A 25,068-nucleotide genomic window follows, 5' to 3' on the forward strand; every position below is an offset into this window, starting at 1 on the left:
AGGATCTAGGGAACTACGGACCAGTCAGCCTCACCTCAGTCTATGGAAAGATCATGGAGCAGATCCTCAAGGAATCCATTTCTAAGCACTTGGAGGAGAAGGTGATTAGGAACGGTCAGCATGGATTCACCCAGGGCAGGTCATGTCTGACCAACCACATTACATTCACTGAGGGAAGTGACTGGCTCTTTGGATGTGGGGAGAGACATGATATACCTTCACTTCAGCAAGGCTTTTGATATGGTCTCCCACAACTTTCTCACCATGAGGTAAAATTCCTTCCTGAACACAAATCTGGTGATTGCTGTGAACCCTGACAGTAGGGCAACACTTTCAAACTAGGAATTTCTAGGTTATAGATCAAGTAGGTGCTTTGGCACACCCCAGTCAAAACCTCCAGCCTTGGCTGCAGCCAACTCTCAGAGCTTCTGAGGAAGGAGACTCTTCTCACACCACTGCACCTGTCGGAACAAGAGGGGGAAACTTCCTTTCCAGCCCCATTTGGCAAAGCCCAGAAGCATGGTAAAATACCAAACCTCCTCTACTGTGTTTTGCAACTTGGTGAGAGTAAAGAACTTTCACCCTATTCTTTCTGTTGTCCTTTCCCCTCCGTGAACTTAGCCCAGCTGTTCTAATTTTCCTGTGTAACTTAACTGATTGTGGAGCTGCTTCATTCTTCTGCATCTTTCCCTGACTTGAGAGAGGATATTTTGTACCTGAAAGCTTGTTTAACATCTCTCCCAACTATAAAGTTGGTCCAGTAAAAGATATTACAGAGCAAATATTGCTTTTTTCATATTCCCTGGACCATCACGGCTATAAAACTGTGTCCTTGACTGGGAGTGGCCAACCTGCAGCATTGACTGTTACAAGTGGCATGGGTAGCCTATGTGTGAGACATGCACATCAGATTGGGGAGGGATAAACTGGTTACCAATTGAAGCACCATGCTTAAAGCACAACATTTGACTAGACCTATATTTTTTTCTCTTAATGAGAGAAAATTCTTTGTGCAATGGTTTTGAGCAGATGTATGGTAGTAGTGTTTCTCAAACTGTGTGGCATGCCTCCCTTGGGGCCAGGGCTCCAAATATTCCTGGCCAAGTTCAGACAGCAGTGGCAATTAGCAGTGGGGGAGCAGCGGTGGCAGTGGGAGGAAGCAATGGCCTTGGTGGTGAGGGAAACAAGGGGAAAATGCAGCCCTATCAGAATACATTGCCCAGTGTTGAGTGGAGGTTCCCTATATGATGTATGGGGAGTGATAGGCACCTCAGCAGCCAGTTCATTGAGCTGTGAGCCAAATGAGTAGCCAATAAGAAACATTGAAGACATGGGGGTGTTACCTGAGTTAAATTGTCCCCTTTGGCCTTCAGAATTAACAACTTATACAATGAATGGGTTCAGCTAATGCTGCTATTTTTCTGTCTGTTCAGCATGTGGAAGTTTTAATTGTGGCTGAAGGGATTAGGAATTAAAGTTTAAATTCTACAGAGCTCCTCAAAACCTGATCGGGTTATAAGGGAGCATTGCACCACTATGTGTTAGCTTGATTCAACCCATATGTATTGTGTGGAAGACCTGCAGTATTTTACGTTTGGGATCCCTTAGCTTCTAGGCTAATCAATTTCCTATAAACTAAGGATCAAGAAATTTATTTTTAATTTGAACTTGAAACATTTTCTCCACTTTGTATGAGTGACTTTTTCTGGACTTTTGTAGATGTCTCCTTCACCGTATGTAAATTGCATTTGCCATGCTTCCCTCTCAAGGAGCCTGTTGGCTAGCTATTACTGAAACAAAAATGAAATAAAACAAATGATTAAGGAATCTGGGTTTTTGATTATGATGCTAACCGCCATTCACGAATATTCAACTACGCAACTAACTGCAGCTGTGACTTAAAGAGCAACGCTATACCTAGATGTAGTGGCAAGCAGCATTTTCCATTTACACAGTGACTCACAAATGTTATTACCTCTGAAGTGGATAATTTGTTACTTTTTGATCAATTGTTATAATCACAAATGTTATTAGTAATGATTATCTTATCTTTGTGGAAAAATATCTATGAATATACAATCTAGGACTATAAAGAGCATGAATGCAGTGGTTTATGAGTATTAAATAAAATGAAGGCTTTTAGGCAATTTAAAATATGGATGGATTAGAATTAAAAAGAAATGATTTAGTATAGTCAAGAGAGCCTAGTTAATCTTTGCAACTTGGTCTAAGGCAAAACTACTTGATGCTATCTCTACACCAGTGGCTTATTTGTACTCAGTGCTTCCAGTAACGCTAGTGGAAGGTTAGCGTCAGAATGATTGCAGGATTGAGCTCTGAGAGCCAGGTCGAGCCTGGTCTTCCAACATTAGCTCAGCTGTACTTAGACCAGTCCTTCCAGATGTCCTGATCCTACCATGCCAAACTGTGCATCTCCAGTAAGGGTAGCAGACTCCTGTAGAATTCTGCCTGGTTGCTGGGTTTACCTTCAGAAATGAATCAAGGCCTTAGACTTCAGAGGGCAGCACATGGCTTATGTACGAAAGAAGTGATGCCTATTTCTTGGCCTGCCCTTGGCAAGGGAGGGTATTTCATTTTTATGTGAATAATGGCTGCAGGCTAGGGCTCTGTGAGTTTATAATTTGAGGCTGGCTGAATCTAGCAAAATATGGTGTGTCATCTTTTTATTCTAAAAATAAGGTTCTCTTCTAACAAATTAGACCCTATTAAAATATTGTGCTTTTTACAAGATATTAAAAAAGACAATTTAAAAAGACTATCTTGAAAACAATCCATCTAAGCATAAGAAAAGGCATCAGGTATGGGATATTTTATGAAAATGTTTAATTCAACTGTTTCTTTGGAATGTAGTAGTCATAGTTTGGAAATTTAAATTACAGTTCAGTTCTATGTGTTTTTATGCTACTCCGTGTCTGAGAATACAAATGTCATTTAAAGTTAAGGCTTCGCTGTTCATTTTGAAACAACAGTTTACAAGTGTCATATTGTCATAGAAAATAAAATTTCTGTAAAAAAAATTTGCACAAAATCTTATGATGGTACAAAACATGAAGCAATAATATACCAGTAAAATGAAATCATTTTACTACAGAAGATTTTTTTATAGTTTTTCAATAAAGAAAAAATATGTTATTTTACACTTTAAAAATTATGAAACAATCTAAAACAATATAAACTGAACATTTTGTAACACTGCCTTTACAAATTAATAACTTTATAAACATATATTTTTTTAAATATATTTATCAGTGCAAGATACTTTTCAATGTAAAGTTGCAGTATCATTTTTCCTTTATTGAAGGGCAATTTTCATTCCATTACCTTCAGAGAAATCAAATCTTCATTGCTCTGTATGCCTGGAGACCGTAAGGGAGATATATTTTTTCTTTCATTGGTTATGATCAATTGTTTTAAAAAAAAGCAAAAAAGCTTCCCCCTATATTTAAATTGGACCAAGAATGGGCATTGATCTGAAATCAGCGGAAAGGCTTCAGTAACCTCAGATCAGGCCCATACACCAGGGTTTCCTCTTCAAGGCAACACATGTGTGCTGCTCCCATTCAGTTTAATAGAATAAATATGTTTTCATCAAAGGGAGAACTGTCCCTAAGCAATTAAATCATGGTACTATGATACAAGTGCACTAAAAAGAATCTTCTTTGGGATAATTCACTAGCTGTCTTCTTACTAATGTGGCCAGGTTGTGGTATCAGGTGCATATGACTGAAAATCCAGGCTCCACTGACATCATTGGGAGTTCTACTGTTTATTTTAAGGAGGCCAGGATTTCACCCTCAAACCTGCCTTCTGAGGATATTCCAGCTTTTCAGATCGTTTTGAAGGAGTCCATAGTATCATTAACTAATAGTTTGCTTTTTCCATTGTAACTTAGTAAAAAATCTTTCACTTTTTGACTACTGCTATCACGTAAGATGTTATATGGTGGATTGAGATTCTATTTAGTTTTATCCCTGCATGAGGATACTGCATAGTGTCCTGTGGGAGCAGCCTTGGAGAAAAACTGTATCATCCCTGATTCAGCATTGCTCCAAGGAGGAATTAAATTGCTGCAGGACTTTCCATGCTCTCACTTGCCCCAGTGTCTTTCTGTTGGCTTAATTCCACTGGAGTGGTTAGTATATTGTGGAAAATGTAGAGTTAAGCTTCTCTACTTCCTTCCCTCTTCATCCACTCCCCACCAATCTGCTAAAGGGGAAGGGAAGAGGTCCTAGGGAAGCAGCTCTCCCACCTTCCCCAAAACTGGTGATCAGTCATGCCAGGAAGGAGATGGAGAAGTGGGTTTTAAATGCCTTTGCTTACCTGCATGGTCCCTTCATAGTAGCACAGTTGTGCCCTCCATAGCTAACTTCTTACTTTGTTGGACCAGCTACATAAGCCATTGATTTATTATGCCAATAATTTATTTAAAAACAATTGGAAATTGGCAGTTCAGTTGTCAAGCTCATTCTTTGTGAATCTTTTTTTACATTATTCATCCACCTGTATCAATCACTAACTTCACAAAATGAACATACAAGGAAGCTGTATGCTCTAGGGAAAGTATTGTTTATTCTCTTGTAGACTGTGAGAAAAGCACCTGGACTAAAATTGCTTCCTTGATATAACCTGACCTTAATCATTACGTCCTCTGCACATTTCAGGATCTTATTCTACCCTCAGTACCCATGAATAAGTCTGATTAACATGGATATGATCCTGATTAGTATGAATAGACAGACCTCAAGGAGACCACAGAACCCTCTCTTTGGGTGAAAGTAGAGGGAAAAGGATCATTTCTATCTTTGAAGGCAATCTTTCAATAAGGAACTTCTTAATCATTTTTCTAAATGTAAATACCTATTAATAGGCATCTGGGTAAAAGTAAAAGAGATTTTTCATGACTTAAGGAAAAAAGATACTGTCACTTTATGCTGTTAACAAGAAACCCAAAGTTCGACTTTGGAGGGTAAAGTTAAGAATTTTCCCTTATTTTTTAACACAAGTCTAGTAAAATCTTTTGCCATTACCAGCAAGTTAAAGCTGCAGTTTTCTTTCCTTGACAATGGCAAATGCTTATGCAATCTACTCAGAGAGAGAGAGAAAGAGAGAGAAAAGAGTTTACATTTGAAAATACATTCTATATGAAAGAACAATAAAAGAGAATATTGCAGCTTTATACAAAAGGGTCAACAGACATGAAATTGAAATACAGAAAGCAGAACATTCGAGCCAAGTTGTCAAATTTGATTAGCCCTTGCCTTGTGGAGGCTATTTCTTACACTAAAATATACTCTCTTCATCAGTGAGCCACCAGAGTATGATTAAAGACAAGGGCTTTAACTGGAGGGAAACAGAGTTGTAGCTAATGTTAACACAATGAGAAGCAGTACAAACTAAAAGGCACTTGAGAGGACATACACTAGCCAGTGCCAAGGACTTTTGTTTTGATTATAGGCAGTACACTCAGTTGCCAGTTGTGTCTAATGATGGCACATATTCTTTTATGGAATTCACAAGCACGAAGTTTAGTACAACACTGAAAAACATCAATAAAATTTGACTGTATTGCTTCGTAAACAGAGCTGACACACCATATCGGTACTGAGGCTACAGTACTTTTCAAAAACACCCTAACCTTCTTTGCCTATGCACAACACGAGCAATTATACACAAATACAAGTGCAGGAGTCCACTTGCTGTTACTCTGATTATTTTCTGGCCACTGGGCTACAGACAGCATGTCCATCAAAAGGACCCCACTGAATACACTTTGTGACAGCATCTTGGATTTTGCACAGTAAAAATAAATCTATCCATAAAAGAAAACCAAGAGAAAAGGAGAGAAAGAAAGACAAAATGAGCTGTAAAACATCATACTTGGTCTCAACACCAGCATTTGATTATTTCAAATGAAACCAACAGAAAAAGCAGACTGTACATGATTCAGATTAACACAGATTGTTGTCCATGTTTATCGGTTACACCCATTGAAGCTCCTGAGAAAAGCCTGGCTCAGTGTCATCAACGCACTTTTCAGCCTGTACAGTAAAAGATCAACAGTTCCCCAGCACAATCAAGTCATGTCCTTCCATTCCAATTCTCTGACACTTCTTTAGTTACTTTATACCTTCATGCTTCTGAGTAAGAACTCTGTGTGTTTAGTTTATCTTTTTTCAATTTAACGCCATCCACTAGTTCAAAATTGTAATTCTCCAGTGCAGATAAGTTCCTGTCTGACATCCCATTGTGCCAACAGGCACAATAAAGAACAACTCCACAGATGGCTCCTAACAGCACACCCAGTGCACTCATGGCTATAATAGTAATAAGAATAGGGTCTAGGGTCTTCAGCACATTGCCTGGCTTCCTGGAGATGTTATCATCATATTCATCCCTTTCTACAGGATACGAAGAAGTAAATCCTGAAATGGAATAAACAATTGTAACATTTTTAGGTCAGAGTGTAAGAATTGATTTTTAATTTGAGTTAGAGTTTTGGAGGAAGAATGTCTAGATTTTAATAAAAGTTACTGCATTATTTTTCTCTCTGGAAAAACAATTTATAGCTAAAAACTACAAAATTGCTCAGATACTGATTATTTTGTGTTTTCCCCTACCTCTGGGTTTGCTGTAAGTCATTACTGATCTGATCCTTCTGGCTCGGGATTCAAGTGAGTCCTGAGATAATACAGCAGGCAGATAGAATACATCTGGGCTCCTTTGTTCAGTATTTTGTCATTTTCTATAACTTGACTACAGACTTAGTTTAGCCACATGGGAACATTTACAAACCAAAAGACCAATTTTGACCTCAAAGCCATTTGGCACCGGGTTTACTCTTTTAACTTCAATAGACAAGAATTAGTCCCTGGGATGTGAATGCTGGAAAAGGAGTGTTTTGTCTCCTCATGTCATCATGGTTTCTCAGAACTTTTCTGGATTTATGACAGAGATATGATGATGGATGACCTTAAAAATCCTGCTAATTTTGTAATTAAAACAGAGAGATCTTTGAAAAAAAAGCATTGCCACTGACTTCAGCAGAGGCATGTCTAAGCTCTTTGTTTGAAAAAAGGAAAATCAGGATAATAGGACAAATATGATACATTTAATGCTACATTTACAACTATTATTCTATTGCTGGGGAAAAAACCATTGTATTTTGGTAGATTCGCCCTAATGGGACATTTTCAGTGCAGTGTGAGAAATGATTAGCTGGGAGAGTTTTTGGCTTAATTACCTAGATTCTGTAGGCAACATAAATTATGAGATATGATAGGATTTTGTTCAACAAAGGAAATTACCTTTAGATAAGAAAACTCTAATCAAGCAGATTCTATGGTGAGATTTAGTATAGAAGTGCATAGCTTTAATGCTTCTACATGATATCAAGGACTTTTATTTCAGGCTTCCTTAAATGTCATATATATTATAATTTATATAATAAAAAAATGGGAAACATTCAGTATCATCCACGATTACAGCACCTAACAAAAAGGGATTACAGAGTTCCCAAATGTATATGAAAATATGCTGTCTAATATATTCCATTTTAACAATAAGATTGCTTTTACCTGTTTGATTACTTTCTGGGTCTTCTTCATCTATTTCCTTCACATCAGTTGATTCTAATGAAGCAAAGAGAATTGACATTGATTATTAGGGTTACAAACACTGATTGACTATCGTGCTGGCAATAATGGGATAGCAGATTTTTCTATGTCAGAGCATCATTATGTCAGCTTGACAGAGCCGTTCATTACGATGGGCTCTGAAAATTAACAGAGAAGAAAAAAGGTTTAAAAATTCCCCTCCGCCCAATCTTGGCACAGTTTTAGAATTATCAGCAGGGGTTTTCCATGTCTGGGAAAGAGAAATCAGTATGAGAAATTAGCATCTCATTCACTGTATTTACAATTTTGAAGCCCAATTCTTCAACCCTTCATCAGCAAAGTACTTAATCACAAGAATAGTTCTACTGGCTCCAGTGGGAGCTACTTTTCTGAGTAAGGACTACTTGTGTGAGTAAGGGTTGCACGATTGGGTCTTTGATTTGAACAATCAATCAAGTGTCATGCTTGTCAAGAGGGTTAGTGACACGATGGACAAGTGCTCTCCACTTGGCTCTGTCTGTTGTCAGCCTTCCTGCTCTATTTATATGTAAATAAATAAATTGTAATTGATTTGAACTCCAAGGCCCAAATCCTTCAACTAGCACCCAGCCTGAATAAGTGAGCCAGGTGCTTAGGAAGTGTGTGGAGTAAGTAGAAAATTATTCTCCTAGCTAGGCAGCGGTGTGAGAGAGGGACCATGCTGCAGCTTAGCATTATGGTTCTAACATTCTGCTTCATGGTGGCAGGGTTGCTGTGTATGCATTGTCCTCCACAGGGCTGGATTCTAAGGTTTATAGAGAATGTACAGCCTCCTCAAATCCACCTCCACCCTAGACTATGTAACCAGATTGGATCCGTCTAACATCTGTGTAACGTGCTGCCGAAGTTTATTAAGTCCCCCTCTAGTAGCTAATAGACACATAGGCTAGAATTATACTGTTAACTCAGATGGTATGAGTTTGTAATGACCATCCTGGTTCCATTCTCACTTCCTGTGATGGGGTCATTGCCAAGGGCTTTTTAACCCAAGGACAGACAGCACAACAATTTTTTTCCTGAGATTGCTGCCAGATTAATAGCAGTATGTGCTGTACATAGGATCATCACTGAATATAGTAAATAGGGACTGTTCTGTGACCAGATGCTCACAAGTCTGTCATAGGTACTCAGCTTGTCTACTGAGCAGCTGAACATGCCATGTTCTTATGCTGCAGAATATACCCCATCTTTAGAAGATGATCACTAGAAGAAAGCTGTCACAACCATTGCAGAATTATAAAACAGCAGGTGAAAGAGGCAAAAGCTTTTATAATACATCTGGATTTTCATAAAACATTTGAAAAGTGCTTTGCAAAATCTTATCTCAATGATAAATTATATTGGTGAAGACAGGATACAAACTAAGAGACCATAAATAAAAGGTAGTGAGTAAGATGTCAAGTTTTTGGGACGGTGATCAGTGAAGTGGAACACAGATCACTATTTGTATATCTTCTATAATATTTCCATTGATAGTCTAGAAGAGGGACTAAACAACTAGTCAAAGACACTGACTGATTTTACTAAGTTGGTTAGCATTTTGAGCATCAATTAAAACAAAGACATGATACAAAAGGACTAAAAAACTTAGAAACATGATCATCTAAAAAGTCTCTTAATTTCCATTTTCTGAGACTACATGATTAGTCTTGCCTTGGGATGTTGTTCTTAGTTAGCAGTTGGTATTGTAGAAATGACTTCATTCAAGATGATGTCATACCGAAGATTAGAAATATAACTAGTCTCCTTTATTTGCTCCAACGCTAACACCATACCTACTTCCAGCTGTGGACAGTGTTTTAGGGCAAAGCAGATACAATTTGGGTTATGTCTATGGTGCAATGCAATGTCATGTAGAGAGATGTGTGCTAGCTCTGAGTAAGTTAGTATAGCACAGAGAAGTGCTGTGTAGAGATACCCAGTCAGCTTTTGGGATCTAGGGTGGTGGCTGTACTTGCTTCTGGTTTTGGAGAAAGTTCAGTCAGATATAGCTTGGATATCTCCACATGGTGCTGTTTTGTGCTCTGTAGACATCCTTAATGGGATCTTTAGAAATTAAATGTTGGCCCCAGTCTGTAGTCCTTGACTTAACTGCAAGTTTTAACTGGGCCAAGACTGAAGCAGTGAGCTGGATCATGGCACTGTTCAGGGTGGAAAAACTCTCACTAATATTAATACATAATAGCATAATATGGCCCTTTCTCAAGAAAGCAACAGTGATTAGAGCAGAATGAATCATATTTTGGCTGGGACTTTTTAGTGGTTTCTTGCTATTCATACTTACTTGGGCAATCCTCTTGTGCTATGCGGTTGTCAATATTAATGTCATCGACAGCAATTCCTCCAGTTCCTTTTCCAATTTCTCCCTCAATGACCACCTGGAAAAATGTTGTAAGTTTACATTCTTTTATTGCTAATAATAGCAATATTCAAGACTTCCCAGTTTTTAAATAAACATGAAGCTTAAGTTCACATGGTGTCAGATGTGCACACTTGGCTTGTTATCAGTCAATACTGGTCACATGCCAATGTTGTATTCAATAATTTGACAACTTTCCTAAAGATTTTTACATTATCAATAATAGCTGCAGTGCAAGTGCAACATTTGGACATATGAGAAATGGTTTGTAAAGTAGTTTTTCTGACCTTCTACAACAAATTGCTTATATTGCTGTCATCTGGAATACCATGAAATATGCTGCTGTTATTTACTGTCATGGCAACAGGGTTCCACATACAGGTATATAATATTGTGTACAAAATTGTCCACTGACATTTTCTACTGTGGCCTATGAAATACAGCCAGCAAAATCTCTTAGACCTTGGCTCTGTGGATCCAAAGCAAGGCTGACTGATCTTACTTGATAATGTTTCATAGACTTGTGAAGAAGAACACGTCCTTCCTTCCAGCAGTTCCCCTGGTGTCCACTCAGTGTCCACAGATCTTGATCATAATCATCTGGCTTTTGGTATCTCAGTTTGATCTTCAGGGTGCCAACATGGGGGCCAGACATATGATACCAGAATGTCATACAGTGTGCCGAGTTCTGCGAGTAAATCACAGGGCTTAGCAGCCGTGCGACCTTGCCTTTCTGGCTTTCGTCAGCTTGTGAGTAAATGAAATTGCCATCTCCTGCTGTGACATTAATACTGTGTTAGAAAGAATGACCAACTTTTACTTTTCATTAATCTAAAAAACATTTCAGAATCATTCTATACTCTTCCAGATGTATATGTCAGAAGCTTCACTAATGAGCTAGCAGGAAATGATTAACTTGGGAATTCTAAGGAAATGTAGGGGAGAGCACCACCTATCTTGGGGGTCTTCAAGAAGAGACTGGACAAGCACCTGGTTGGAGTCACATGACCCCAGCACTTTTTTTCTGCCATGGGAAGGGGGTCAGACTCAATGATCCACTGAGGTCCCTTCTGACCCTAGCATCTATGAATCTATAATCTAGCCTGATGCACCATGGATGTCTCTCTTTAGTAGGGACATATTGAAAACTAGAGCAGGCATCGTAATGCACGTGGCAAATCTCCATTTCTGAGTAACTGCAAGTGAGCTTTGCATGTCATAGTGAACATCAGCCACAGTACTATGATTTGGTTCATCATTAGGCTTCTCCATCCTGGCAAATTTTTAAAAAATCAGTATGGTGAGTTACAACAAAAAAGAGATAATATTAATGTACATTATCTAAGAATTCCCAAGTAAATCATTTCCTGCTAGCTCATTATATAAATAAATAAATATAAAACAGGTATATAAATACGCCTTAGCCTACTCCACATTTTTCTGTGAAGGGCTGTTTTAAATCTGCTTTAAATACTTCACTGTATTTTATTTTATTTTCTGTTAGGAATAACCATACAAGAATAAAATGATTTTACACAACCATGTTTAGGGTCTGAAACACATTGAGTGTGGTTGAACTGATTCTCTATAAAAATATATTGCCATAATTAATTTATCAATTAAAGCATCCCCAGGGTCACTTCATTATCTTAAGGCAGTGGGGGACAAACTTTTTGGTAGGTGAGCCACAAATTAACCCCTCATCCTCCCAGAGTGTGACTCCAACTCCCTTCCCCTGCCCAATCTGCTGCTCTGCCTTTTGCTCCCTGTCTTATATGTCACTGTGCTGCCTTTTCCTTCCCTGTTCTGCTGTGTGCCACACACAGAGCCTCCCTGTGCCACTTGTGGCACTCATGCCACAGGTTGCTCACCCTGTCTTAAAGGATAAAGTTGGCATAATATTTTTTTGAGACACTCTCAAAATTATGGATCAGGTTTTCCAAAGAGTACAAGAAACTGATACATTGGGATTTGGGCACTGAATTTCTGTAGGTTCCTTTGAAAATTTCAGTCATAATCAAGTTAGAAGAGAAGAATGGACATTTTAATCAATTTTGATGACAGGCTAACACCAGACTGTCTCGTGATATTTTTTATTTCCATCCAACAGTGAGACATTCATACTCTAAATACTCAGTTGTATGCCTGTATCCTATGCTCAGTAAAGTAATTCTCCACCAAACTCAATGGACCTGGGTCAGCTTACACAAGCTAAGAATCTTAAATGAGTAGAATAAATTCCTGCCAAACAACCAGATGTTAGAACACAAAGCTTATCAAGGAATCAGGTATCAGTGAAATTCTAAATTATCTAGCCACAGTCATATTCAACACTTAAACAAAAGAAAAGACAGGAGGAAAAAGGAAAGGTAAGATTATGGAAGCACCAGTAGCATAAGTAGGGCAGGGCAATTGGAGCATCCCCCTCCACTTTGAAGCTGCCTTGGGTGCCCAGCTGTGTTGTTATAGCTCTGGGGAGCACAAACTATTTATTATGATTGTTTCTGTCTTGCTGCAGTAAAACTCTCTTCATCTTCTCCAGCTAAGGTTTCCATGCCTATATGTTCTTTTATCACTCTCTGTTGTTCACTGGACGACATAAACATGTATAAATATGCCCAACAGATGAAGGGGAGAACATCCAGATGGTGACTGAAGAATAAGGATTACTGAAGTAGTTGCAAGACTTATCTCAGTCCAGATATACATGGTGGTGCAAAGATTTTCCCAGTTGAACCTTGAGTCATATGCATATTTTGTAAGGCATGCCTAGTGTCTTAATGATTGCTTCAGGGAGGAGGCTGTTAGAATGAAAATTATTTTGTAGGGATTTACTCAAGTGTAAACAAGAACTGAATGTGACTAAAAATAAATGTTGCACCTCCATAGTATAAAAACTGCTCTTGGACAGCAATTGCCTAACTTCAGTGACTTCAGGCACTGCTTGACTTGTTGATCATTGCATTTCCTTTCAGATTCCTAGTAGTCTGCCGTAATACTTATTTTGTAGCTGCTGCTGAGTGGGTGGCAAATGAGGTGGTGGGGAGGGGAAGGCCACCTAAGAATCACAGAGGAAATTCGGAAACCGTTGTGTGTTGCAGTGGGAGGGAGAAGAAAGGCTTTAAGACGCTGCCTTGAAAACTTATCAAGGCTACAGCTACTGGAAAGAATAAGTCCTTTACCATATCAGAGTCCAATGGCAGCAATAAAATCTCTTCAAGGAATATAATTGCTTTAGCTCTTGATTGAAGACAAGTTCTTCCTCATAATATTCTTTGGTAGCAAAGTGCAGATATCTCTCATTTCCAGAATATTATTGGAGTTCTGGGTCAGGAACTCTGTCTTCATTGTCTTAATTAGAGCTTTACTTATGCATGCCTTTTAGATTTTGTCAGTCTCTGGCTAACACAGCTTTTAACCTCCTTTCAATGTCAGATCCTACTGAGCCATTTCACATTACTTTACATCAATTTTTCCACCATTACAGCCTTCCTTTCAGCTAACTGCATTTAGTTAATTTGATGCCATTTATTTGTACAGTGCCATTTATAGTCAAAGTATTTTAAGTTTTTTTCTAAAACTGCTGTACTTGTCTTAAGATTCAATTGAAAGTGTCTCAGAATTTAAGGAGTCCAATTTTATCTAATTTCCTTGTCATTCTCATTAAGCAAAGGGGCTGCAGAAGTGAAAAGGGGGAAGTCGTTTGTAGCACATTTGATTAATCTACATGTATGAAAAAAAGAACGTTAAAGCTAGAGGTGTCCAGGTCTTGAAATGTCCTTTCTGCTCTATTAATCATCTTTCTATTTGTTGCTTTATTGTGCTGAAGCATGAGTTGGGCAGCACTTCTGGGGAAAAAAGGTCAAGCATGAGTTGGGCAGCACTTCTGGGAAAAAAAGCCCAGCCAATCAGTTCCTTGAGATGTTATTTGTAGAAGAACCATGGGTGGCCAAGGGGATCCCTAGAATCTCCAACTAGTGTTTGAGGAAGATGAGTGTTTAAAGAAGTCTTGGAAGTTACAACAGCGGTTTACACACTGTTCTTTGGCAGACTATACCCATAACTTAACAAGAAAATACAGGGCTTCATTCATAATTATATATCTCACTAAATGGTGATCATAAGCTGAGTGGCAGGATTGAAAGGTCTCTGGACGTCTGAAAGTCTTATTGCTCCGCAGTACTCCACAGTTACTAACTGGGGACAGAATGGGCTAGGAGTAGGGAATGATTAGAAGTAGGGAATACTGTTCATTCCTGTCAAAAAGTATACTTCCTCAGAGACAGTAACACATTCAGGTGACTGTAATTAGGCACCATCTTCTTAAAAATATGTGTGTTATAATGTAGGTGACTTTACTTGATATAGCAAAGTCTGAATTTCTGGAGGATCCTTTGGAATATTATACAAAATGACCCTTCCCTTTTAAGTTGGCTAAATCATGAACTCATGATTACCTGTGTGATCTTGAATAGGTCCAGTTTTGCTAGTGAGGATTGCCCACTTTAAGTCTACTCGACTGTCATGTTCCCAGTGGCAGAAAGTCTTGTGAGATCCCCGGCCAAATCCACAGCTGAAATCATATGCTGGCAACTCTGGAACAGAGGGAAGTAAGGAGGAAGAATGTCATTATCCATGTAAATTACAATTTGTATTAAATCACCACCACCACAAACTGTCTAGATCAGATGATGGAAGTAGCTATTTCTACATGAAATTCTGAGACGCCCCTACAGATCAGGATTGCTAGGATATAGCTGAAGTATCAAATGATTTCCGATAGCTGCTTTAGCCATATCTCTCTTCTGGTCTTATAAGTCAGACTGAGTGACTTTTCTGTAAGCTGATCCATTTCTCTGTTTTTCAGACCTTTTAGATAACTTTTATTGAAAACTTGTCCTTAAAAGAGGAACACTGTCCCAGCTGTCAGAATTTTTTGAGAATTGTTCATATTTTTTCATACTCTATTGTTTCCCTATATGTAAGAGCTCACAATAATGTTTAGGTAAGCACAAAGGCAAGTTCAAAACCCTAGTGCAAGGACCAAAGGATCTTTGTAAGAAAGAACTTTTGCTCAATCACAGCCTATAGATTTAGTGAAATATTGTATCAGCAAGTTTCAGGCAGTTAAGATGGCCCACAAGATGGCAGCATTGAAATGGACAAATTGAAAATGGAGACAAATGTGGACCATTGCCAATTCAACTGAAAATAAGCTTCAAAACAAGCTACATGTAAAGCAAGGGAAGTCTGATATTATGGACAGGATGAGATCATATCTTGTTTTCAAGCTTCTCTTCAATTCTGCCCAAAGGTTTAAGACCAAGTAGTTTATTTTTTTCAATTGAACTTGTAATTTGAATGGACAGATTATACAGGGCAGATTTCTTTGTATTTGTGGATTCTAAAACCTGTTTCAAAATCTGTTGTACTCCATTCTCACCAGTACGAACTCTTGAAAGAAAGGGTTCACCTTAAGCAATGACCCACTCCATTAGCACAATCTCCATTCCCTGTCCCCAGTGCAATACTGTGACTACTCAAGGCATTACCTTCTGAAATCATTAATCAAACATGTCTCAGTCTTTATCAAGGAAAGACTTCCATTAACTTTAAATGAGAGTTTTGTATGGGTAAGGACCAAAAACAATGGGCCCCATGCTCTCATCAGTATCAGTTTTCGACAGGACCTCTGCTCTTTTGCATTCTTCTTTCTGACGACCCACTCTATTCCAGTATTTCCTCTTTTTATTGTGGGTGAAGAATGGATAGGCAGAGATGGCAATTTCTGTTGAGGGAAACTGGAACATAACTCCTGTAGGGCATGCTCTCTTAGAAGCTGCAGGGCTTGGGAGGTAAGGGCAGAACTGTGTAGATTTCCTATACATCCTCTCGATCCCTGGATTATATAACCCTGGACCTTGGGGCTTCAAAAGTTTGATGGAGCAAAACTCCCAGCTTTTCCACAGACTAGGAAGACCATTTGTCATAGAAGAAAGAATGAGTAAGAAACTGCACAATATGAAATTCATTAAGGTTCCTTTCCTTATATGGGCTGTTCCCATAAGCACTGTCCTCAAAAAGCATCCTCTTTGAAGGGAGGTTTTTAAAGAAAGATGGTTGCAAAGATTATTAAGTTAGTGAAAAATATCCCTTTACACCTAAGAACATCTAGACAGAGTTATATTGCCAGACTCTAATACAGGGGTGGACAAAATGCAGCCCATGGGCCAGATGCGGCCTACCAGGCCATTCTATGTGGCCTGTGGGGCCCCTAAAAATTTTAGAAAATTAATATTTATCTGCCCTGGCTGCCTGTCATGCGGCCCTTGATGGCTTGCTAAAACTCAGTAAGCAGCCCTCCTTCCGAAATCATTGCTTGCCCCTGCTCTAATATCATACCCATGGACCTATTTATAAAAAAAGCACTATAAAAAGAACCTGATACACCATTAATCTTATTTGCCTCCAAAAGGATTGCAAAGTTTGTGATGTGAAGTCTGTGATAACCCTTAACAGTCTACAAACCCAGTACAGGAGAACTGTGATTTGCATGTTACATTGATTGGCAGACATTGCACCATGTTAATGATCACAAATAGCAAAAAAAAGTTTTCCGTAGAAAGGAGACAAATAACAGGGACACCATACATACACAAATACAGTTACATATACACACATACACACATGGTTCTGAATGAGCTAGCAGGAATGCTCCAGAAGAAAGACTAGGAATTTTGTTATGAAAACTGATCAACGAGAATACTTCTTCACATAACATGTTTGAAACTTACTGCCACAGAATGCCATTCAAGCCAAAGACTTAAGAACATCTAAGAATGGATTTGATATTTAAAAGGATAAGAAGAATATCCTGAATTCTAATAGTAATACTAAAGATGTATGGGAAGTGAAGCAACACCTTGTGCTTTGGGTTTTAAGAAATCTCTGTATGTAGATTTAAATGACACTTTACTTTCGTGGGAGGTAATACCTGTTTCTGCCTAATGTTGAAGTATTTGGTATCATCCACTGATGGTACTGTACCAAATAGGCTTTTGACCATTTGGCTGAAGCATATATCTCCTAGGTTTTTTTGTGATCCCTGGAAAAGTTGTGTGTCACCTGATCCCTGATATAAGACAGAACAGTTCAAAACCTGCTCTAAATTACCTTACCAAAGATCACAAGGGGTTGAAACAGTAGCTAAGGTCAGCTGTAGTCATACCCTAATTTTGTATGTCCATGCACCTTAGTTTGCCAGCTAGAAGGAAATAAATAGAGGAGCTGTTGTTTGGCAACTCTCTGACACTGGAAGTTCTTGTACCAGGGTGATCCTCCAGTAAATATTTAAGCCATCTCTAAGTTTGTTTGTATTGACAGCAAGGAAGGCAACTGAATCTTAGACTGTTTCTGTTAGAATAATGGCCAATGTGTGACAAAAACCATATGACACTAAAAATATGGGGGCTTATGCAATGGAGAGATTTATCTTCCCTGCAAGTAGACAACAGCTGTGCCTCTTGACTACATTTTGTTCCCAGCTGGAATCATTAATGTTGCACATGGATAAGTAAGTCATTTGAAAACCTAGTTGGGTGAATTTCTTGCAAGTCCATTAATCTTTCCTGCCCACAGTCTTTGACAGATTTGTGCAGCTCTGCCAACTAGAGGAGAGAAGGAGCATGATGGTGTTTCGATTTCTAAGGAAACTGCATATGATGCTACTACTTAGAGGTGTAGGAACATGAAAATGGAAAATGGAAAATGGCCAATATAACTGTACCACTTCAAAGTGGAAATATTGGGACTAATTCTTATTTACACTCAGGCCTTTTATATTACTCTGTCAGTGTACAGTAGCCTTAAAATGAAAGCAAAATATATTTACAGACATCTTGAGGTTCCTTTACCCTACTTTAGGAATGTATAACTACTCATTCTAAATGATAATCAGACCCTATAAATATCTTATAATTATTTTGTATAATAGATCTTAGCACCAGGATTCCTGAATTATATTTTTCTTAAACCAGGCATTAAGCGTTGTAAGTAACAAAACACTTGCCTTCTTCAACATTCTGATTTACCCAGACCTTGCACATATGCTGAGAGCATATAATGCAAATGTACAGCTAAGTTTACATGTTGATAGGTAAGAGCTGAGCATTTCACCTCATTTTTAAAATCAATTCCTTACCATTGCAAGGAAGTTATTTAAAAAGAGCTATATTGGTGAGGAATAAAATTGGCTCCTGACAGGTAGTTACCTTGACAGGCAGGTTTGTTAATAATATATTAGACGTCAAGGTAGCTGGACACTTTTCAAATTTGGGGAACAATTTAGATTCTCACCTAAGCATTTTCAACCCTTGAAACATTTTTGTTATTTTGACATAATTATTCTTTCTAATGTTCTTAGGACTTGGCCCCAGGGAAATCAATGGCAACATTTTCATTGATTTAGAGTTTGTCTACACAGAGATGAATTCCAGAATACTTATTCCTGATTAACTATTTCAGTTCCAAAGTGAATTAAGATCATTCAGAATAAGGTACTCTTAAGCTGGTAACATAAAATATACAGAGGAAATTAATCAGGAATATCTGTTCCACTTAAAATTCATAACCAGCATCAATCCACATTGACATCCCTCTGTAGGTAAGCTCATGAAGGGAATCAGGATTAAATCTATGGGCTCACAACTGGTTCAAGTGCAGAAAGGTAGCTCTAATCCATTTGCCCGGTTCTGGGTCAGGTGGCAGCCTAAGTAGTTTCTCAGTAATTCAGCATAGCTTCAAAACTTGTTTAAATTACACTTTTTGTAGCCAGTGACTTCAGTGGCTCAGAAAGTGGAAAACTATCTTGCATGGTGCCTTAAAAGAGAATCCAGTATTTTTGTGTTCCTTCACTGTTCTGCCACATACAGAACAGGATTTGGGGATTGGATCTTATCCTTTATTCCCTGAAAAGGAGCAGTGACCAATGACACAAGTGGCTTCCTCTGAACAATGTAGGGAAATAACATTGGAAAACTCTGGAGAGAACCTCATAGGAATCTATCTTTAGAGCAGGAAAAAAGCTGGCTCAAGAAGGTGGTGCAAGAGGGAAGTTAAATGAAGACAATGAGGAGATCCTGAAAGACCCTTGCCAAAAGCAGTCAGTCATATGATTGGACAGTTCACTCAGTCCCACAAGAATAAGCATAATTTGCACATGCAGCTAAGAGGGGAATGGAAAGTATGGTTCAAGCAGGGCTTAGAGTTATTGCAATTAATTTTCTTTCTAATTTACAAAGCTTAGAAAATATTTAATCTTAAAAAAATCTTCATTTTAACCAAATTCAAAACAAAAAGTCATTTAAAAAAGAAAATTAAAACAGTTTGTCTTGGAAATGCTGAAACATCAGTTCCTCCTACTTTTTGCCCTCCAAATTGAGTTTTTGATCAAAATCAACCTGATTCTATGAAGCATTTTGATTTCAGCAGAACTGCAAGAATCTGAGTGTTGCATCACAGTTTCCCTGACCAGTTCTCACAAGCTGCTTGTTCCTGTGGTGGTACAGGAGGGAGCAAGCAGAGCTGCCTGTCTCATGAGTCCATCCTGACTATAACAATGGGCAGAATAATAACTGCTGACTAAGCAAATTCCTAGGACAAGGCAATCAAATTTTAAAGTGGGGAAAGTTTACATCTCTGCAGCATGGGAACTCAGAGGTTAAGAACAAAAGCAACGTCTAAGATAAGTCAAGTTACTGATTAATCAGGTCCACACCATCAGTGTTCGTAAGGAAGCATTCTTATTATTAGTAACATTCTTTTTGCTTGAAGTGCAGCCTGATGGTAGCATATTGTTAAGGAAACATTGATATACACTTACACACCCTGTTAATAAATTATTGTGAGACTGTGCCTGATTTGGCTTTAATAAAGGAAATGGGAGTAACTGAATGCTGACCTCTTTACCTCCTCACAATTCCGAATACAAAGCATTTAGAACTACTTATTTTTGGGTTTAAGTGATCAGAAACTGGTTTAAACCTGTAACAACATATGTTCAGTGCACATAAACCAGTTTCAAAATGGCTGGGATCTGAGCCGGTGGGGCAGGGAGGGGGGAATTAAACCCCCTCCCTGGCCAGTTCACTTCAGGCTACTGCCAGGGCTGCCTATGGCCCCCCAGCACAGCTTGTATGCGGCTGAGCGTGCACTCTAGAGCGCCCTGGCACTGGCCTGGGCTACTGCATTTCCTAAATGTTGATTCACTTGCAAATTGGTTCAATTTAGGCAGGTTTGACTACCCTGTAAAGATTAAATCAATTCAGGCTCCAGCTTTTTGAATGTCTGTCCCTAGCCTTGGAGTTTGGGGCTTTTCCCTATAATTGTACAGGATATTAAAACTGGGCAGACCTCAACTACCAGGAAGCCTTGGGAAGCAGCAAGTTCAGGATTTTAAAAGCGGTTAGCTATTGTATTGATTAAGGGAAGAGAACCCACTGCTGATGATGGTGCTTTTCCTCTCAGTGTAAATCGATGGTAGCAGTTTACTTAACGCCATTTGGGAAAGCGGTTGCTAAAAAACAATATTGTAAACATACCAACTCTGTGGTGAAGAAAACTGGCAAACGTTGCTGGTCTCAGTTTTGCAAAACCATGCAGGATATAAATAGTGAATCGATGTGTGTTTTTTTTACTGGAGTTTGCAAACATGCTTTTTATCATGGATGTGCTGCATTTAAACAAAGTGTGCTGTGTGATTAACTTAGTTTAGTTTTGTCACCATTTGGCATTTGCTGATGCAAAATGAGATCTTGCTTTCTGCTGGATATACATGTGGATTTAAGGAGTGAAATATTTACTGTATAGAGTTTAGAGACCAGATGCTTCTTTACATCAGAGACTTTTTGGAAACAGAAAGCCAGGAAGTGCTGCAATTCATTATTTTTATCTTTGGCATGAATTTTGGGTATGGAATTTACTGTGTATTTAACAAGAAAATATCTTTCTTCATACCTGGCTGCAATGTAGTGTCTGTTATCGTTGGTTTTTCTGTAGTCAGTACTGTAGTACCACCTGAAAAATATCACACATGATATAAGATATGGAACAAAAAAGAAAGACAATGCAATCATTAGGTGGTTCCTAAATATACATGTAAAATATTACGTACATGTTTGTCTGCTAAACACACAAGTGAACAGGCATGCACAAACACAGAATTATTATGGTTAAAGATTTGGTTTCCTTTATCAAAAAAGAAGTTAACAGAAATAATCACAGTAGAGCTTTACATCTTAAAAGCCCTTAACAAGTCATCACTCATTAATCCTCTTATCATCCACAGTCACTGTCTTCACTACAAATGGTGAAGATGAAGTGAACTGCTGCAAGTCACACAAGACATAAGTGGCTGAATTAGAAGTGGGGTCTAGGACTTCCCAATGCCCATCTCTGCACTCATTCATCCATATTATAGTGACTCCCATGTTAGAGACTGAGTAGACCTCCATTAGATAAGTTTGTCTGATGCCTGCCACTGCAGGATGTTTCAGCATTTTCGGATAGTTAACTTGTGAGAAATGTTCACAACCAAACTGTAGACTAGATGCAACAGGATTTGGGCTCGAATTTGCCTTGGATTTGTATCAGCCCATGAGAGTGAGAGGTACTAAAAACTCTGCTTGTGTGATCTGCCTCACTCTTGGATGTAGACCAAGGGATAAGGGAATCTTTCTATTGCTTGTTTTATTCTTGGATCAGGTGGACCTTGGCTCCTTCCTGCACTCCATTATTTACTGCTGATGGATTGTGGACACTTTGCCTTCACATGTTTCATTGTATTGATAAAGGAAACAAAAAGGAAAAATTGTGTACCAAGGCATAGGCTACTGCTTATCAGCCAAAGACTCATTCTCTCCGTGGTAAACAAGCAGTTTAAGTGTTAGAAGAAGGATGATTAAGATGAGGTCCAATGCAAAGAAATACCCAGTCTTATGTCTGAGAGGATGATCTAATGGACAGTTTGATGAAGGAGCTGTAGGATAAACAAATACATTTGCTAGATATGTGGTCAAAACTATACCTGGCCTACAGCATAACTATGACTGTATTACTAGGCAAAGTTATGTTGATGTTCACATGGGTGCAAATACTACTGAGGAAGAGAATCTGCCAGTTATTTATACATTTGCAAAAGTATAAATTTAGTAAAGGAAAGTAGCTAAAAAGTCACCTCTTCATCTGTCCTCTACCCTTACTGGGACACGTGTAAAACCAGTGTATTTCCTTCTTTACATAGGGCAAAAATGTTTTAAATCATTTAAAATGTGTCTACATACATTTGTGTTATTTATAATTCACTTAAGATACAATGTGTCTGTGCAGTGCCTAGCATGGTGAAGGCCTGACATGAGTTGGGGTTTCTAGGTGATATCATACTGTAAGTAATAAATAATAATATTCTTGAGATAATCATTTCCTCTATATAAAGGCACTGTGGTGCGGTGGGTATAGGGCACAGGGCTTGGAATCAGATCTTGGTTCTCTTTCTTTCCCAAGAATTCTGTGCTTAGGAGAGACAAAAGACTGCAGTGTTTTTTTTGGGATAGTTTTACTGCTCCCTGTGATGTACTCAGTTGGCCAGGGACTATTGTGTATATTTCTCCCATCCCAGGAGACAAATGGGAATGAAGTTTCTGTGTTCAATGGACTGTTAGAAATAATATAAGTGAACAAGGAATGTCCTCATGTGCTCCTTTTATTTCCCCTGTATACTATATAGCCATAAAAAGGCCATACAGAATATGTCCCTAAGTATTGAGCCTTGCAACTAGGAGGCTCAATTAATTTGCTTCATAAGTGGCCCCAGATTTTTTTTTGTACTGGCTCTGGAATTATGTATATGTAAGAAAATAAATGCATGAAGTATTTACCAGTATCAAAAACTTTTTGAGATAGTTTGACAGCCAGACAATAGATCCTTTTCCTAATTCACTGCTTTGGCTATTTTATAAAAAATTAAAAATAATCTGGGATCTCTGATTTGAAAAGCAGAGACTATGGCTGAAGTATCTGTTCTGAAGTATCTGAAGTAAGTAAGTAAGTATCTGAAGTATCTGAAGTATCTGTTCAGAAGGGGGTGTATTTTTTTTTACTTTGAGAAAAAAACTCACTGGTTGCATTCTGAATTTTCAGGAAATACTGGGAAGGCTCAGAAGGAGCTAGGTTCTGAGACTGAAGTTTTTTTACATTCACTCTTGGATGTTTTACTTGACTGCTTCCAAACCCCCCCCCGTTCTTTTTACCTAAGGTTATCCATAGTTTCTAGGGTTGGAAGGGACCTGAACAGATCATCAAGGCCGACACCCTGCCCTAGGCAGGAACAAGTGCTGGGATCTTAATACCCCAGTCAGATATCTATCCACAGTCCTCTTAGTCAGCGAATGCCAGATTTCAACTTCATTTTATCTCATAGATCTAGGAAGCCATAAATATTTCTAAAGGTAAGCATGCAAGGGGTTGCAACACAACAATAATTTGTTTCAGTTTTTTTAAAATAAGTTTGATAACTGCAGGTATATAGCAAATTGCTAACTGAGCTTGACCCAACAGAGTGGAGACATAACCTTGCAAGTGAGCGCTGGTAAAATATCTGAATAGGTTGAAATAATATAAATCTTTTCATGGAGAAGGAAGCTGTGTACAGAATGGCCAAAACCCCACTATAAATAGCTTAGGTCAGGGCATGTGGACAGAGCAACATGGTTCTGGGTTTCCTTAGCTTGCTTTGTGCATGCTAGCTCCACAACCAGAGAGAGTACCCACGTTAATGCAACACTCTTCCTGGGCCACTTTGCTCTACTAATTCTGTCTTGTGCATGTAGACTTGCCATGTAAGGTTACCCATTATATCTCCATACAGCGCTGCACTGTGCATAGACATAACCTTTATCTGTGAGTATATGATCTCACTGCAGAACTCTGCTTTGGATTCCTATCTCCTCTTCCTATTCTCTGATGATGAAAGCAGTCTGAAGAAGGTAGTAGCCATCCCTTCATGATTGTACTGGAGGGTTGGTAGAGAAGGTCATGGGTTTCTTTCTTTTTGTGCTTGTATGTTTGTGCTTTCATCAAACAAGCCTAAAGAAGGTTCTGCACAGGGTAGTGGCTGAAAAGGGAAATGTACTACAGATGGGTGACAAAATTATGAAATAGGGCCTCTTGTGTCCGAGCACTGCTCTCATTTTGAGTTCAGTAAGAGAATAAACCTTCTGAAAAAGGGTTTGCCTGCCTTTTACGTAATTGGGGAAAGTAAATAGGACATTTGATTACATGCAATCCCTGCTACAAAAATGACCTGCCTGCCTGCTAGTTGCTATTATTTGCCTCAAAAATTACACAGTGGAGAAAACAATCAAAAGTATTGTCACACATAAAATGCAGATGCCTATGTTTTGACAGTGCTGACAATGCAAACTGCATACCAATGTCCATTCATCATGAGTGATTAAATCAAGATAAACATTTAGCTGGTAACTAGTGATTGACATGAACTAAAATGAGGCTGCAATGGAATGAGGATGGTTTCTGCACCTGTCAATTGGTAGTCATCACCTGTTCCACTGTGACAGTTTGCCTGGTCATCATCACATTCATCCACAGGTTTGCCCTCTGACGTAGTGGGGACTGATGTAGGAGCTGAAACAAAACCCAGGATTATTTCATTAGTATATGTTCTGGAGAAAAGTTTACTAGCTGCAATATTTTGATGAACAAAGTATGCTGTCTTTGTTTGCTATTGCAGGTGAAGAAGAATCACTTTACTTTACATGGGGGGAGGTTATTATTTCTGTTATTATCTATACATAAACTCCCTTTCACTCCCTCATCAAAACTATCTTCAGTGTCTGAACTGAAGTGCAGAGATGATTGGGGGATTCAATCATCACAATATCCGTTTACTATTTATGGTTTGAGCAGTCATGGAAGGAGTGGGGCAGGAAACTTAGGAAATGGAGTAGATGGTACAAGCACCAT

The 25,068-nt window shown here is 38.6% G+C and overlaps 1 protein-coding gene across 4 annotated transcripts in view; it reads right to left on the reverse strand.

Annotated features, from left to right (window-relative positions):
- Nucleotides 1-2,827: 2,827 nt before the first annotated feature.
- The window catches only part of NRP1 (neuropilin 1), a 155,135-nt gene continuing 132,894 nt past the window's right edge, over nucleotides 2,828-25,068 (reverse strand). Inside the window, exons 11-17 of one of the 4 annotated variants that reach the window (XM_059729140.1) lie at nucleotides 24,646-24,729; nucleotides 21,046-21,105; nucleotides 14,490-14,627; nucleotides 10,535-10,809; nucleotides 9,958-10,051; nucleotides 7,596-7,649; nucleotides 2,828-6,443 (exon numbers count right to left, since the gene is read on the reverse strand). In XM_059729140.1, the coding sequence (XP_059585123.1) occupies nucleotides 6,151-6,443; nucleotides 7,596-7,649; nucleotides 9,958-10,051; nucleotides 10,535-10,809; nucleotides 14,490-14,627; nucleotides 21,046-21,105; nucleotides 24,646-24,729 (998 nt within the window). In that variant the 3' untranslated portion in view covers nucleotides 2,828-6,150. Of the gene's footprint in view, nucleotides 6,444-7,595; nucleotides 7,650-9,957; nucleotides 10,052-10,534; nucleotides 10,810-14,489; nucleotides 14,628-21,045; nucleotides 21,106-24,624; nucleotides 24,730-25,068 lie in introns of all 4 variants that reach the window. The other 3 variants (XM_059729141.1, XM_059729139.1, XM_059729138.1) reach the window with 3 other exon arrangements.

The sequence above is a fragment of the Alligator mississippiensis genome, chromosome 5 (genome assembly GCF_030867095.1).
Source record: "Alligator mississippiensis isolate rAllMis1 chromosome 5, rAllMis1, whole genome shotgun sequence".
Classification (NCBI taxonomy): Eukaryota; Metazoa; Chordata; order Crocodylia; family Alligatoridae; genus Alligator; species Alligator mississippiensis.